The sequence below is a fragment of the Thamnophis sirtalis genome, unplaced genomic scaffold, assembly GCF_051295495.1.
Source record: "Thamnophis sirtalis isolate CommonGarterSnake01/CBP01778 unplaced genomic scaffold, rThaSir2_p1.2 scaffold_11, whole genome shotgun sequence".
NCBI lineage: Eukaryota > Metazoa > Chordata > Lepidosauria > Squamata > Natricidae > Thamnophis > Thamnophis sirtalis.
In genome coordinates, this window is record NW_028261391.1 from 8,383,306 (window position 1) to 8,397,812 (window position 14,507).

Genomic DNA, 14,507 nt, shown 5'->3' on the forward strand with positions numbered 1-14,507 from the left:
TATCTATCTATATATCTATTATATATCTATGTCTGTCTGTCTGTCTGTCTGTCTGTCTGTCTGTCTGTCTGTCTGTCTGTCTGTCTGTCTATCTATCTATCTATCTATCTATCTATCTATCTATCTATCTATCTATCTATCTATCTATCTATCTATGAAGTGACTATTTAGAATACCTTGTTGAAAAGTGAAGGAATAACATCTTTGTTTGAATGTATGATGTACCAGGCAATAATGAACATTAGCATACTCAATAGATTGGTGGGATTATACATAATTGAAAACAGTGATATACAAATATAAATAGTTGGTAAATCTTTTTTTATATTGTAAATATATTCAGAATGGGATAAGTGATTATATAAAGGTATATTGTTATTAAACAGACAATCAAGAATGTAAGGGAATTAGGTTTATTGAAAAGAAATATTAATCGTAATTGAATATATGATGTACAATGAAAGTGAGGTATTTAGTTATTTTAGATGGAAAATCTGTGATTGTAAATGAGAATATTTTGAGAATAATTGAGAATATGGATGCAAAAACACTTGTAACCAAACGTCATGCTGTATGTAATGGATGAGAATTTTTTTTATGTTGGATTTTTTTATGTTTAAAAATAAAATAAATTTTTTTTGCAAAAAAATAAAAAAAGAATGTGTCATATCCTTGACCCAGTCACATGGGAGTCCATTTTCCTTCCCAGCCGTCATTTATTTATCTGATTCAATTCACCAAATAAATCAGAACTTTTAATTTCTTTTAAAAAACGGTGTTTGGGGGGGGGGGGGAATCTTCCCGTACTGACTTATTCAAAATCAGAAATATCGGACAGTGTACAAGGAGATGGTGTTAAGCATAAAAGTAGCATTTTTATGCAAGGTACTCAACAGAGAGAAATGCCCATCAGTTCACGCTGTAAAATGCTAAAGTAACTCTTTTAATTCTGCAACCCAACCAGGGGTGGGTTCCTGCCAGTTCTAACCTCTTCTATAGAAGAGGTTCCACAAATCTACAGTGCCGTTTAGAACCGGTTCCAGCTCCCTCCCCCCACCCACATCATCAAGATGAAGAGCGAGAGGAGGAATTCTGGGAGTTGAAGTCCACAAGTCTTAAAGCTGTCAAGTTTGAACACCCCTGGGTTTTTTTTTCTAAAGGGTTAGGGGTGCAAGGATCTTGTAACTTGACAGCTTTAAGACTTGTGTGCTTCAAATGCCAGAATTTCTGAGCCAACATTTTGGTTGCTAAGCAAGAGCGTTGTTAAGTGAGTTACACCACATTTACAAGTTGGCCATGCCCATCCAGTCACATGACTGCCAAGCCACTCCCAGTCGGCCACATGGCCGGCAAGCCATTCCCACCCGGTCACATGGCCGGCAAGCCACTCCCACCCGATCACATGGCCAGCAAGCCACTCCCACTAAGCAGGCCACACCTACAGAAGAGATTCTAAAAAATTTTGAAACCCATCACTGAACCCAACCCACTATAGTGAAGATCTGCTTGCAACCTAAGAGAGATAGAAAATGTCCTGGGCAAGTGAGAATGATAATAGCTCCGTGATGGCGAACCTATGCCCTCTCAGTTCAGCTCCACCACGTATGCACATGCACCTCCTGTCGGCTCCCACCGCCACGCAGTGCTAGGGTTCAAACTCTGGAGCAGAGACCATCTCCAATGTCAGTAAGGTTGATGATGATGATGATGATGATGATGATGATGATGATGATGATGATGATGATTAGCACCAACTACAAATACTGGGCACCATAGTTTTAAAAAGGGCAGAGAAAAAATGGAGTGAGTTCTGACCAAAATGATCAGATCAAGATGGTTAACAAGATTGGAAACGAAACCAGCTTTCAATTAGTAAATCTAACAGGACCATTTAGACAAAGCTAAATAACTCAAGCTCATAAAAATTATACAACGAGAATTAACTATGGCTTGGGGAGTAACTGAGAGCTGAAGTGGCAAAATAAAATGCCCTTAATCTCAGGTTTTCGTTGTTGGGGGGTTTTTTTGTTTTTAAAAAAAGGGGAATGCACATTCTCAGCTTAATTAAAATCCAGCCAGGTGAAACTGCCATTTGCGGCTGAACTCAAAAAGCTCTACACAAAGCGTGAACAAAACAAAACTAAGTTCTCCTACACAAGTCAAGTAACAAAATCCAATTTAATTTCTAATTCCAAAGAGCAGAATGGAACATTTCGATTTCTGAAGCCCGGCTCTAAATAAATACTTACAAAAGCTATTTTAACTTCTAAAGGATTTGAAGGAGGTTTGGCCTGCACGAACGACTACAGTAATCGTATTGTTGTGATACTACACTTGACTTTGCCCAAAAGGCAAAAAAAGATTTTTTTCCCCTTGGTCTCTTCCCCAAAGAATAGTCTCACCAGTTTAACGGTACCCTTACAGCATACCCCAGATCAGTGGTGGGATTCAGCCAGCTCGCACCTATTCGGGAGAACCGGTTGTTAACTTTCTAAGCAGTTCGGAGAACCGGTTGTTGGAAGAAATCTCATTTTTTTCCCCACTTTCCAGGGCTAATCCTGTAAGGAAGGCAGGAAGGAAACATTCTGGTGTTGCTTCTAGCCTCATCTTCATTCCCCCGTTTACAGAAACTGCCTCTCCAGTTAACCCTTATGACATCGTAACAGCTAAGGCGAAGTGCCCATCAATCTGAGTGACATTGAGTTGGCCACGCCCACCCAGGCACATGACCACCGAGCCACGCCTACCCAGCTGATCATTAGGACAGAGACCAGGTTGTTAAATTATTTGAATCCCATCCCTGCCCCAGATTGATATTTTTATAAATGGGTAAAGTTCATAAACATAAAATTCATAAATTTCAGGTGCATTTTTTTCCAATGTTCAACACTTCTCACCTGCCAAGGGTTGTCAAGATCAGGAAATAAAATCATACCTTTTTAGTCCATCGTTTCACCCCATTATATCCTTTGGTTACCAGCTGTCTATGGAAAAAGCTGTTGAAGAAATGAACCTATAAAAGACGGGGTGATCAGTGAATTTAATGGTCTAATCAAAGCTCATAATTCCAAAACTGAACCGTGTCCTCAAAGAAAAGCTATTTGTCTGAGAGTGCAGAGTGTGACTACTATTTTGAAACAACCCAGGAGCAAAATACAGTACACAGAAGTTTTGTTTTTCAAACAGTGATATATCTATACCCATTTCCCTAAAAATAAAACCTCCCCGGATAATAGGCCCAATCGGGCTTTTAGCGCAATAAGCCCTCCCCAAAAATGTTGCAACAAAGAAGCAGCCATGAGATGACCCACTCCCCGCCTCCTGCACCTCAAAAATAATAAGACCTCCCCAAAAATAAGGCCAAGTGAAAATAAAACCAAGTGCTTATTTCGAGAATCAAAAGAAAATAATACCCTATCTTATTTTCATGGAAACACCATATGTATGTATATGTGTATGTATATATGTATATGTGTATATGTACATAACACACACATATACATACATATACGTACTAGGCAAAACCATGCAATCAATCTTCATCTACAACACAGAAGCACACACGGGGAGAGAGAGAGACACCCTCACATGGCCTCCCTTATATAGACAGCTTCTTAAAGTGGCAGTAACTCTGCTGACTCATTCTGTCATCTCAGTTTACAGCCTTACAGCAGCTGGTCAGCTATTAAATCATCATTACCTTAACACTATTGCATGCAACAAGAGAAGGCAAAGAGAAGGGAAAGGGCCCATTCTTTAGGCCTCTATTTATATGGTTTGGTACAGCCACCAAACAGGACAGGTACAGATTTCAAGGGATAGTTCAGACTGCAGGAAAAACAATGGCAACCAGCCTGTCTTCCACTGAAGACCTGTATACTGCAAGGGTCAGAAAGAGGGCTGAGAAAACATCTACAGACCCCTCACATCCTGGACATAAATGGTTTCAACTCTTCCCTTCGGGATGCCGTTATAGGGCATTGTATGCCACAACAACAAGACACAAAAAGTGTTTCCCCTGTGCCATCTTTCTGCTGAGCACCTAATTCCCACAGCACTGTCTTATGCCTAAGGATATTTACCATGTAATACAGCTGTATTTCTGTTATCCTTCTCATCTTTCCTATTACTTTCTCCTATTTTATATACATACATACATACACACACACACACATACATACATACATACATACATATGTAAAGGTAAAGGTTCCCCTTGCACATATGTGCTAGTCGTTCCCGACTCTAGGGGCGGTGCTCATCTCCGTTTCAAAGCCAAAGAGCCAGCGCTGTCTGAAGACATCTCCATGGTCATGTGACCGGCATGACTAAATGCCAAAGGCACACGGAACGCTGTTACCTTCCCACCAAAGGTGGTCCCTATTTTTCTACTTGCATTTTTTTACATGCTTTTGAACTGCTAGGTTGGCAGAAGTTGGGAGAAGGGAGCTCACTCCATTACGTGGCACTAGGGGTTCGAACCGCCAAACTGCCGACCTTTCTGATCGACAAGTTCAGTGTCTTAGCCACTGAGTCACCGCGTCCCTACATACATACATGCATGCATGCATAATCATTGTTGTCGCTTGTATCTACATTGACAGATTATGCACCAAAGACAAATTCCTTTATGTTTAATCACACTTGGCCAATAAACTATTCTATTCATTTCATTTCATTTCTATTCATAAACCAGATTATGAGCCTGTGCATACACATTCTAAAAATATTCATAAAATGCATATATAAAACACAGGCAGCTTTCATCCAGCACTTCAGCCACTCTGCTGTCCCAACCATCGTCTAACTTTCCAGGTGATTTGACCGATTATAAATAATCCTGTTTGATAATTAAACCGATTCTCTTTTTTCGGGGGGAGGAGGGGGTCACAATAATTCTTTATTCTACTTCCTGCTCTTTTTTGGGATCTTGTTTGGCTACTTTTACCTAAAAAGACAAAAATGAAGGATACCTACCTTATCAGGGACTGCATCCATTATTAGCTCGCCATACATATTGATAATCTGAAACAGTGTAGAAAAAATATTTTTAAAAAGGGAAGGATATTATGTCCAATGCATAGTCATTTTATGGAACATAAAGAAGTATATATCAAATTCTGCATGCTTCATGTAATATAGACAAGACTCGCAATCCAGGTCTAGAAAAAGGAAAAGAGAAAATTACAAATATCTCACATTGATTTTAAAAGAATATTTATTTTCTCTTATACCATAACTTCATAATAATTGAGGGGGAGGGTGTAATTTTTTTTTATGTTGGGATGTCCTACATCTGTGTTAAGATATTAAGATATTAGTACCTGAATCTAAAAATATTTCTACAGACATAAATGATAGAAAAGAAACCCAGAACTTCTTCAGCAGTTTGTTTGCCTAAAGTCCCACTCTGCATATTTTTCTGTACTTACATTGAAATGAAGCATATGAATGCATCCCCTTCAAAGCTCTCGAGATAAAAAGATTTTAAAATCAAAGGCTGCCTTGAATAGCTGCTCTTCTGTGCATGCGTGTGTGATTTGTTTTTAAGTTCCATTTGTGGGTTTTGGATCACACAGATTGTGTTGTGACTGGCTGTAAGCTGAGACATATACTGGGCCAGTATATTGATTTTTTAAAATATAAACAATGCTACACTTCAATGGTTAGATGGCCCAGGCGACGTTTTTTGAACATAGATCTTTTTAACATTCATCTTTTATTGGGTTTTACTAGTCTAGGTGAAATGTTAATATATATATACAGGTAGTCCTTGACTTTTGACCACAATGGAGCCCAACATTTCTGTTGTTAAGTGAAACATTTGTTAAGTCAGTTTTGCCCCATTTTACGACCTTCCTTGCCACAGTTGTTAAGTGAATCACCGCAGTTGATAAGTTAGCAACACGGTTGTTAAGTGAAGCTGGCATCCCCATTGACTTTGCTTGTCAAAAGGTTGCAAAAGGAGATCACATGACCTCGGGACACCGCAACGGTCGTAAATATGAGCCAGGTGCCAAACATCTGAATTTTGGTTTGCATGATGCCACAAAGGTCGCTAAGTGTGAAAAACAGTCCTAAGTGACTTTTTCTACTGCGGTCGTAACTTTGAACGGTCACTAAATGAACTGCTGTAAGTCGAGGACTACCCATAATGCTAGTCCAGGGGTGTCAAACTCAAGGTCCAGGGCCCAGAGATGGCCCACGGGGTGCTTAGATCTGGCCTGTGAGGCCTCCCTGGAAACAATGAAGGACCGGAGCAGTGCCCCTGCTAGTGAGTTTGGGTTGGCCGCACGCAGTGGCCCTTTTTGGTGGCAGAGGGCTGGCAGGAGGCCATCACAGCCAAAAATTGTGGGGGGGGGGCATGGCAATGTGGCCATATTTACGGCCTGCGGTCACCTGACTGGTTTTGCCAAAAACCATCATTTCCTTCCGGTTTTAGCAATAGCAATAGCAGTTAGACTTATATACCGCTTCAGGGACGTGCAGTCACTAGAGGCAAGGCCTCACCAGTCTCCTCAGAGAAAGGAAAGGATTTTAAATAATTTTCTTAAAATAATTAAAGCCAGGGTAGTTGCTACCAGATTTCAAGTGGCAGTGGCTTCGCCTTTTAAGAGTTAAGCAAGGGTTAACAAGCAAAAAATTCCTTATGCAAATGAGGCACATATTCTCTCGCCTCCTGTAGAGGGCATTTTTAGAGGCTTTTTAGAGTTCTCTGGGAGCAACTAGCTCAGTCTGACTCAGAGCTCTGGCTTTTCAAGAGGGGAGGGCAGGGCAGGGCAGGGAGAAGCAGAGTTGAAATCATCTCTGAAACAGCTGGAAAAGGTCCATGTGGGGAGGGGGGAGGAATTCAAAAAGTTTGATCAGAAGGCAGCAGGGGAAGGGGGGGTATGGCAGAGGAGCTGCTTTTAAGCCTTTGGAAAATATATCCAATCCAACTTCTGCGTTTGTGTTTGAGAGTGAGTGAATGAGAAAGGGATCGAAGTTCTCTGTGTGCGTGTGTCTGTTTGAGAGGGGGGGGAGGGAGGGAGAGAGGGAGGAAGGAGGGGGAGGGAGAAGAAAAAGAATGGGAATACTTATTTTGCAAGGGGGAAAAATGCTGTCGCTTTAAATCGGAACTGGCTGTGGAATTCTGGCAGTTGAAGTCCACAAATCTAAAAAGTGCCTCACCAGGGCTAAAGCTGACCGCACGTCACTGTACCGCTTCATAGGGCTTTCAGCCCTCTCTAAGCGGTTCACAGAGTCGGCATATCGCCCCCACAGTCTGGGTCCTCATTTCACCCACCTCGGAAGGATGGAAGGTTGAGTCAACCCTGAGCCGGTGAGATTTGAACCGCCGAACTGCAGAACTAGCAGTCAGCTGAAGTGGCCTGCAGTACTGCACCCTAACCACTGCGCCACCTCGGCTCTCAAAACCGCAGCAGAGCGAACAATGGATCTGCTTCACTGTCATCTGTGCTTCACAACCGCCACCATCCCCCCATGAAATCAACTCAGTTGTCATTTTACAACCATTACAGTGTACAACCGTAATGGCAGGCTCCGTTACAGTGGTAACTATGTCTCAAAAGTTGCACGAGCCGCAGTGGTTAAGAGTACAGTGCTGGAGGTTACTTCTGTTTAATGCCGGCTGCCTGCAATTTAGCAGTTCAAATCTCACCTGGCTCAAGGTCGACTCAGCCTTTCATCCTTCTAAGATGGGTCAAGTGAGGACCCATATTGTTGGGGGCAAATGATTCTGTAAACCGCTTAGAGAGGGTTGTAAAAGCGCTGTGAAGCGGTACATGAGTCTAAGCGCTATTGCTTATTTCAGTGTTTCTCAACCTTGGCAACTTGAAGATGTCCGGACTTCAACTCCCAGAATTCCCCAGCCAGCGAATGCTGGCTGGGGAATTCTGGGAGTTGAAGTCCGGACATCTTCAAGTTGCCTAGGTTGAGAAACACTGGCTTATTTAACCTGTTGCTCCTGCCTGAAATATTTTGACTCACAAGAAAACATGCTTAAGGTATTAAATAGTGAGGTTGTGATAAAAATAAGGTATTGGTTTTTTTTATTTCTTTTGTCTTAATATATTTTAGACTGTGTTTGTCGAAAATCTATACAGTGTACGGGCTCTGGGAAGTCGGGGGGGGGAGGGAGGTGGGGTGTTGGGGGGGAGGGTGGGGGGAGGGGGGATATATACTATGTGTTAGATTTCAATGTAATGCGATTTCACATGTATACTGTTTCTCTTTAATTTCTCTGCAAAAATAGGATGAGTTGAGTACATTGACATATAGTAGAAATACACCAAGGGGAGGAGTAGCGGGATAGAAGAAAGATGGGTAGAGAGGGCGGGAGAGAGGATGGGAGGGAGGGTGAGAAGGAAGGGAGGGAGTGTACCGGGAGAGAGGAGTGGTAGAGGGGGAGGGGAAGTAGGGTAGAGGGGAATGATGGAGGGAAGATAGAAAGTTGGAGGGGGGCGGAAGAAAGAGGTGTATGGAGAGTGGAAGAGGTATATTGGGTTTCTATTTTGGGGGGTATTGTTGACAAGAGGAACGGCGGTGATTATTGTTTAATGTTGTATGGCCCCGGCTATGCACAGTATATATGTGACTGTATGAAAATGAAAAATGGAAAATAAAAACATTTTAATAGAAAAAAAAAATAAGGTATAGGGTTTCCTGCCTAGGTAGGGGGTTGGACTAGAAGACCTCCAAGGTCCCTTCCAACTCTGCTATTGTATTGTATTGTAAAATAAATAACCTTCATTGGCTGTGGGAACAATACGACCTATGCTGTTCCTTGTATCCTAAAGCATCTTTTGGCATTTGTCATGTTTATTAGCCTCTAAACTTTCAACACGATAGCATACATCTTTGAGCAGAGTAGCTGAATCAAGGTCACTCTTGCATATAGCTCAATTCTTCATGAACTCTGCCAGCAGCTAATACAAACAAATACAAAATAAGGAAGAAAAAAAGGGGGGAAAACACCCTGCTTCTTCACAGCAGTTGTAATTATATTACTGCAGAGTTCCTTGTTTTAATCTTCTGCTTTGAAAGTTTCAATAACAATCATTATAAAAAGGAACTGAGCTCTGCCAGCAACAAATAAGCCATTTTTAACTCCTTGGGAGAAAAAAAATACAAGATAAAAATTTGATAAATAGCCTGTTCACCTCTGCGACTTTCTCAGCATTCAGCAAATATACTACAGATAAGAACAAAATGTGTTCTGAACAATGTTTTTTTGTACTGGACTTTTTTATCAGTTAGTTAAATTTAACATATCTATCTTTTGAGATATTCCTTACTTCTAAACTGGAGTTCTACGGAAACAAGTAAGATATTCTCCTTTATAGGATTAACACTGTGGAACTAATATATGATGTAGTGGCCTAATGTAATACAAATTACATATTTTTAAATAGAGTCATAGTCACAAGCATACATTCATTCTCAGAAAAAGTAGGTTATTTGCACACCCATTTTCATAACTAATCAAACCAAATGCATTGGCTTTTCCAACACAGACACAAAGACACAATTTTGGTAAGCAAGCATTTAAATCATGTCTTTTAAGAAAATTGTTCCTTCCATTTTTAGGCAGATAGAGATCATCACTTAATACATTCACAATATAGGAAAAAAGAAATTGCTGTACTATTCTCGTTAGAGATCCATCGTATCTTAATGTTCTCAATCATTTCTCTTTCTGAACATATTTTTCTTAACTGCCTACGAATGCCATCTTCGAATCTGACATTCTAGCTCTCCCATTTTTCTTTCCTCCACACCAGTGGTCCCCAACCTTTTTATCGCCGCGGACCAGTCAGCCTTTGATAATTTTACCGTGGCCCGCTGAGCGCGCGCAGGGGTGGGGGGCGTTGTTCGCGACGACACATTGATTGTTTATATATCAGATTGTTTTGATTACTACCATAATATGAGCTAAAAATATATCAAGCAAATATTTCCATGATGCTCTTTTGTAAAAGAAAAAATGGGGGAATACAAACATACTTTTTAAATCCACCTTCCCAATTCAACACCTGAATCATATCCCACCTTCCATTTTGTATGTAGATTTTAAGGAATAAACAGTACTATGGAAAGTCAAAAACTTTTTATATGAATTGTGAGCATGTTATGGTGCCACACATTTAGATCTCCAAAGACTCATTTTTACTTTGAATCAAAGCAGCATATAAATTATTTACCCTCCTTAATTCATTCCATCATCAATTAAATGACTTTCTTTATAGTTCATTTTCTCTCTCCTCTGGAACAAAATTAGGCACGATAAGTTCTAATGAAGATGTCACTGGTTTGCAGATCCAATTATGAATTCCATAACTTTCCCAGGATGCTTTGGCCCAAAATGCATTTCAAATGCGAAATTTTGGAAGAGAGGCAAGAGACTTCAGGCACCGAGCCCCCACCGCTGGCTGCGGCAACTGGAGCGGGTGGGAGGCAGGGAAGGGGTGGGCAAGACCGCCGCTTTTCCACCGTGCGCTGCAATAGCGGCAGCGGCGGCCTGAATCTGGCGACTGCCCCTCACCACCTCAGGCGGCGCTCATACCCTCCCCTTTCCTGCGCTACCGTTAGACTCCTCTCAGCCCCCCACCCACGCCTGCAGAGGGCGCACGCGCGCCAAAATCGCGCACCCCCCATCTCCCCTCAAAAGACCCCCCCCCGCCCTCGGCTGCCCGACGTTCTCTCTCTCTCTCTCTCTCTCTTCCTTCTCACAAGCCAAGGCCGGGCGGGGAAGCGCCGTCTCCGTCCCGGGCGCGCCGCCCCTCCCTGGGCAACTCGGAGACGACTGAGCCGCTTTTTCTCCAACCGCGCCGCGCGACCCTTACCAATGCCGGGCGCCACATAGACGAAGTAGAGGAACGAGGAGGCCCCCGGCCGCTGCGCGGCCCGGTGCCAGGTACTCCACGGCCCGGCACCGGTCCGCGGACCGGGGGTTGGGGACCACTGCTCCACACGGTTGGCCAGTTAATTCAGAATTCACATTTATATAGGTCAAGCCATCTTCTCCCACCAAGAAAACCTATCCAGTGTGAATTCAGAATTCATTCAAATACAGCTGTCACCTAACTTTGCAGATCAGTGGGCTCGTAACAATCTGAATGGGGATTTATTGTTTATTCTAAGTTTACTGTATCATCTGTATGATAGCCAAGGTGGCGCAGTGGTTAAATGCAGCACTGCAGGCTACTGCTAGATCAGCAGGTCAGCGGTTCAAATCTCACCGGCTCAGGGTTGACTCAGCCTTCCATCCTTCCGAGGTAGGTAAAATGAGGACCCAGATTGTTGGGGGCAATATGCTGACTCTCTGTAAACCGCTTAGAGAGGCCTGAAAGGCCTATGAAGCGGTATATAAGTCTACTGCTATTGCTATTGCTATAGGTTACACAGTACAAAAAAGATGCTGAGAATTTGGAAAAACTACAAAGAAGAGCAACTAAGACAATTAAAGGACTGAAGACAAAAATATATGAGGAACTGTTGCAGGAATTGGGTATGGCCAGTCTAGAGAAAAGAAGGACTAGGGGTGACATGATAGCATCATTCCAATATTTGAGGGGCTGCCAAAAAGAAGAGGGGAATCAACTTATTTTCCAAAGCACTAGAAGGCAAGACAAGAAACAATGGATGGAAACTAATCAAGGAGAGAAGCAACCTCAAATTAAGGAGAAACTTCCTAACAGTGAGGACAATTAACCAGAGGAACAACTTGCCTTCAGAAGTGGTGTGTCAGGCCTGCAGTGGTTCCTTTAAGAATCTTTGGCCTGCCACACTCTCATTAAGGTGGTGGTGGGGAATAGCAAGGGGTAGAATGTGTTGTGTTCAAAATAAAAAATTCCTTTCTAGAAGCTCAAGGTCTTCTTTTGTCTCCACACCTTCACACCTGACCAGAAGCAGCTGGGTGTGGATGCCAGCGTGGAAGAAGAAGATTGGACCATGTGATGGATTTGTGGGTGTGGGGACAAGATCATGAACTTTTAACTGGGTGGAATTCTGATGTAATTTCCAGATTTGGGATTTCACAGAAGTGCTAAGATGTCTGATTTATTAAATTGGAACTTTAAGGATCGTTTTGCCTTGGACTCTGATTTAATTCTACATGATACTTGGAACGCTGACATGGTGGTTGCTTCCTCACTGGAGGTTTTTAAGAGACTGGACAACCACCTATCAGAAATGGTATAGGACCTCCTGCTTGAGCAAGGAGTTGGACTAGAAGACCTCTAAGGTCCCTTCTATTCTGATTGATTGATATGTCCAGGTCTAACTTATCAGAGATCATTCTGATGGTTAGCTGGGCTGAAAGTATCTCATTAAATTCCATTTATAACATCCTATGGTCCCTATTCAGGGTAGAGTCGGAGTGACTGAATGGAGCTGAGCATTGACTGGCTGGATGCCCTTCCTAATGCCACACGCAGTTCACTGCAGATATTTTGTGCCTTAGGAAAATCACATCTTGAGAGACTGCCTGCTGCCAATTACCTCCCAAAGACCCATTAGATCGCACAGGGTCGGCCTCCTCCGGGTTCTATCCACCAGCCAATGCCATCTGGCTACGACACGGGGGAGGGCCTTCTCTGTTGCAGCTCCGGCCCTTTGGAACGAACTCCCCGCGGAGATTCGGACCCTCACCTCTCTCCTGGCCTTCCGAAAAGCCGTTAAAACCTGGCTGTGTTGGCAGGCCTGGGGTTGATGAGCTCCCTTTCCCTCTCGACAGGTGTGGTTGTTGGTTATTTTAACTGTCTTGTATTTGTATGTTCCCTTTCCCATTTGAATTGTTCGCCGCCCTGAGTCCCTACAGGGAATAGGGCGGCATAGAAATAAAATAAAACTTCAAACTTCAAACATCTGCTCCTACCTTGGATTGAACTCTCAACCTTCTGAGTGGAAGGTGAGCGTCTTCCCCACTAGGCCACCACACCACTTCCTGAAAGAATCTCATTGAGCTTAGAGAATCTTTACTCTAGAAAGGCCTCTGTTGTGTGATGCTGGAAATTCTTTCCTACGGATCTTCTAAACAAACCAGAGGCTCTAAACCTTTCTGGATAAGTGAGTGCAACATTTTGAAAGAATTATGGCCTCTTTCATTAAATGGTTAATTAACATCCAGGCACGGTCAGCAACAAGATACAAATCCATCAAAATGCCCCCCTCCATCATTGCTTGGTTTCTCCGAAGAAGCCAGCATTCCATGCAACCACCCTACTCGTCAGCAAGCATGATTTCAAGAAGATACATCTTAGTGGATATTTACAGCAGTGTCTTACCTGGTCATTTAGCCAGTTCTGGCCATCTAGCGTTGTCAAATCATCCATATCCAACATGTGCTTATTATAAAAGACCCGGAAATTACAAGTGGGAGATTTTGGATGCCTGGTCTGATACTTCATGATTTCTTTAGTGATGAATGGTTTTCTGCAACAGAATTAAAACAGCCGAAGTTAAATAATCCCAGCACTTGTGAGATACAGGTACATAATCCCATAAACATGGAATCTGGAATGGGCAGGGATGAGCAAAGCAGAAAATTATAGAGAGCTACTAACCGATGAGAAAAATCTTCATTAAAGACTTCCTTTAATCTTCCCATAACGTCTTTTTCACAAAGCGGAACTAAGCTGCCGTATTTCTTTATTACTTCATCTAGGAATCCTTCAAGGGAAAGATTGGTGTATTAAAAAGTTGCAGAATTAATTACAAAAGAGCTGGCTAATCTATTCCCACAGACAAGTTTCAATCAACCACTTTTCCATCCAGAAAATACAGCACAAAATTAACTCGCAAGATTAACCGATGAGTGTGGTTGGTCAAAGACAGTACAGGGAGTTCTCGGTTTACAACAGTTCACTTAGTGACCTTTCAAAGTTACAACGGCCCCCCAAAAAGTGACTTATGACCATTTTTCATTCTGCAACGGTTGTAGCAACCCCCCCTCCCCCCCAGTCAGTGGATCAAAATTCAGACACTTGGCAACTGGTTCATATTTATGACGGTGTCAAATGTCCCAGGGTCATAAGATTTGTCTTTTGTGATCTTCTGACAAGCAAAGTCAATGGGGAAGACAAATTCACTTAACAGCGGTGTTACTAATTTAACAATTGCAGGGATGAGAAAGGTTGTAAAATGGAGCAAAACTTACTTAACTACTGTCTCGTTCTAGCAACAAAATTTTTGGGCTCAATTGTGGTTGTAAGTCGAGGATCACCTGTACTGGAAGTAGACCTAGGATCCCAGAAATATAGTTTCAAATCATAACATGAACAAACCAAGAAGTTTCTCATTAAACTCAGCAACTTCATGCTTGCTTCCGGACAGCGAGAATCAGAAAAGAGGCAGCTGTATCTCTCAAGATGGGTTAGAATAAATGAAACCTACAATTTCTAGCCAGAAAGTTGGGTTTGGATATGCTTGCTGTAACGACTCAGAGCTGCAGTCCTGACAGATTTAGAAGAAAATAGGCTTCATCTAAACAGCCAGAATCTACCGAT

The 14,507-nt window shown here is 42.3% G+C and overlaps 1 protein-coding gene across 2 annotated transcripts in view; it reads right to left on the bottom strand.

The window, feature by feature from the left end:
* Positions 1 to 14,507, bottom strand: part of SENP5 (SUMO specific peptidase 5) — a 52,210-nt gene that overhangs the window by 16,463 nt on the left and 21,240 nt on the right. For both annotated transcript variants that reach the window (XM_087725157.1, XM_087725156.1), the window contains exons 3-6: positions 13,566 to 13,671; positions 13,287 to 13,434; positions 4,978 to 5,025; positions 2,936 to 3,013 (exon numbers count right to left, since the gene is read on the bottom strand). In XM_087725157.1, the coding sequence (XP_087581283.1) occupies positions 2,936 to 3,013; positions 4,978 to 5,025; positions 13,287 to 13,434; positions 13,566 to 13,671 (380 nt within the window). The remainder of the gene's footprint in view (positions 1 to 2,935; positions 3,014 to 4,977; positions 5,026 to 13,286; positions 13,435 to 13,565; positions 13,672 to 14,507) is intronic.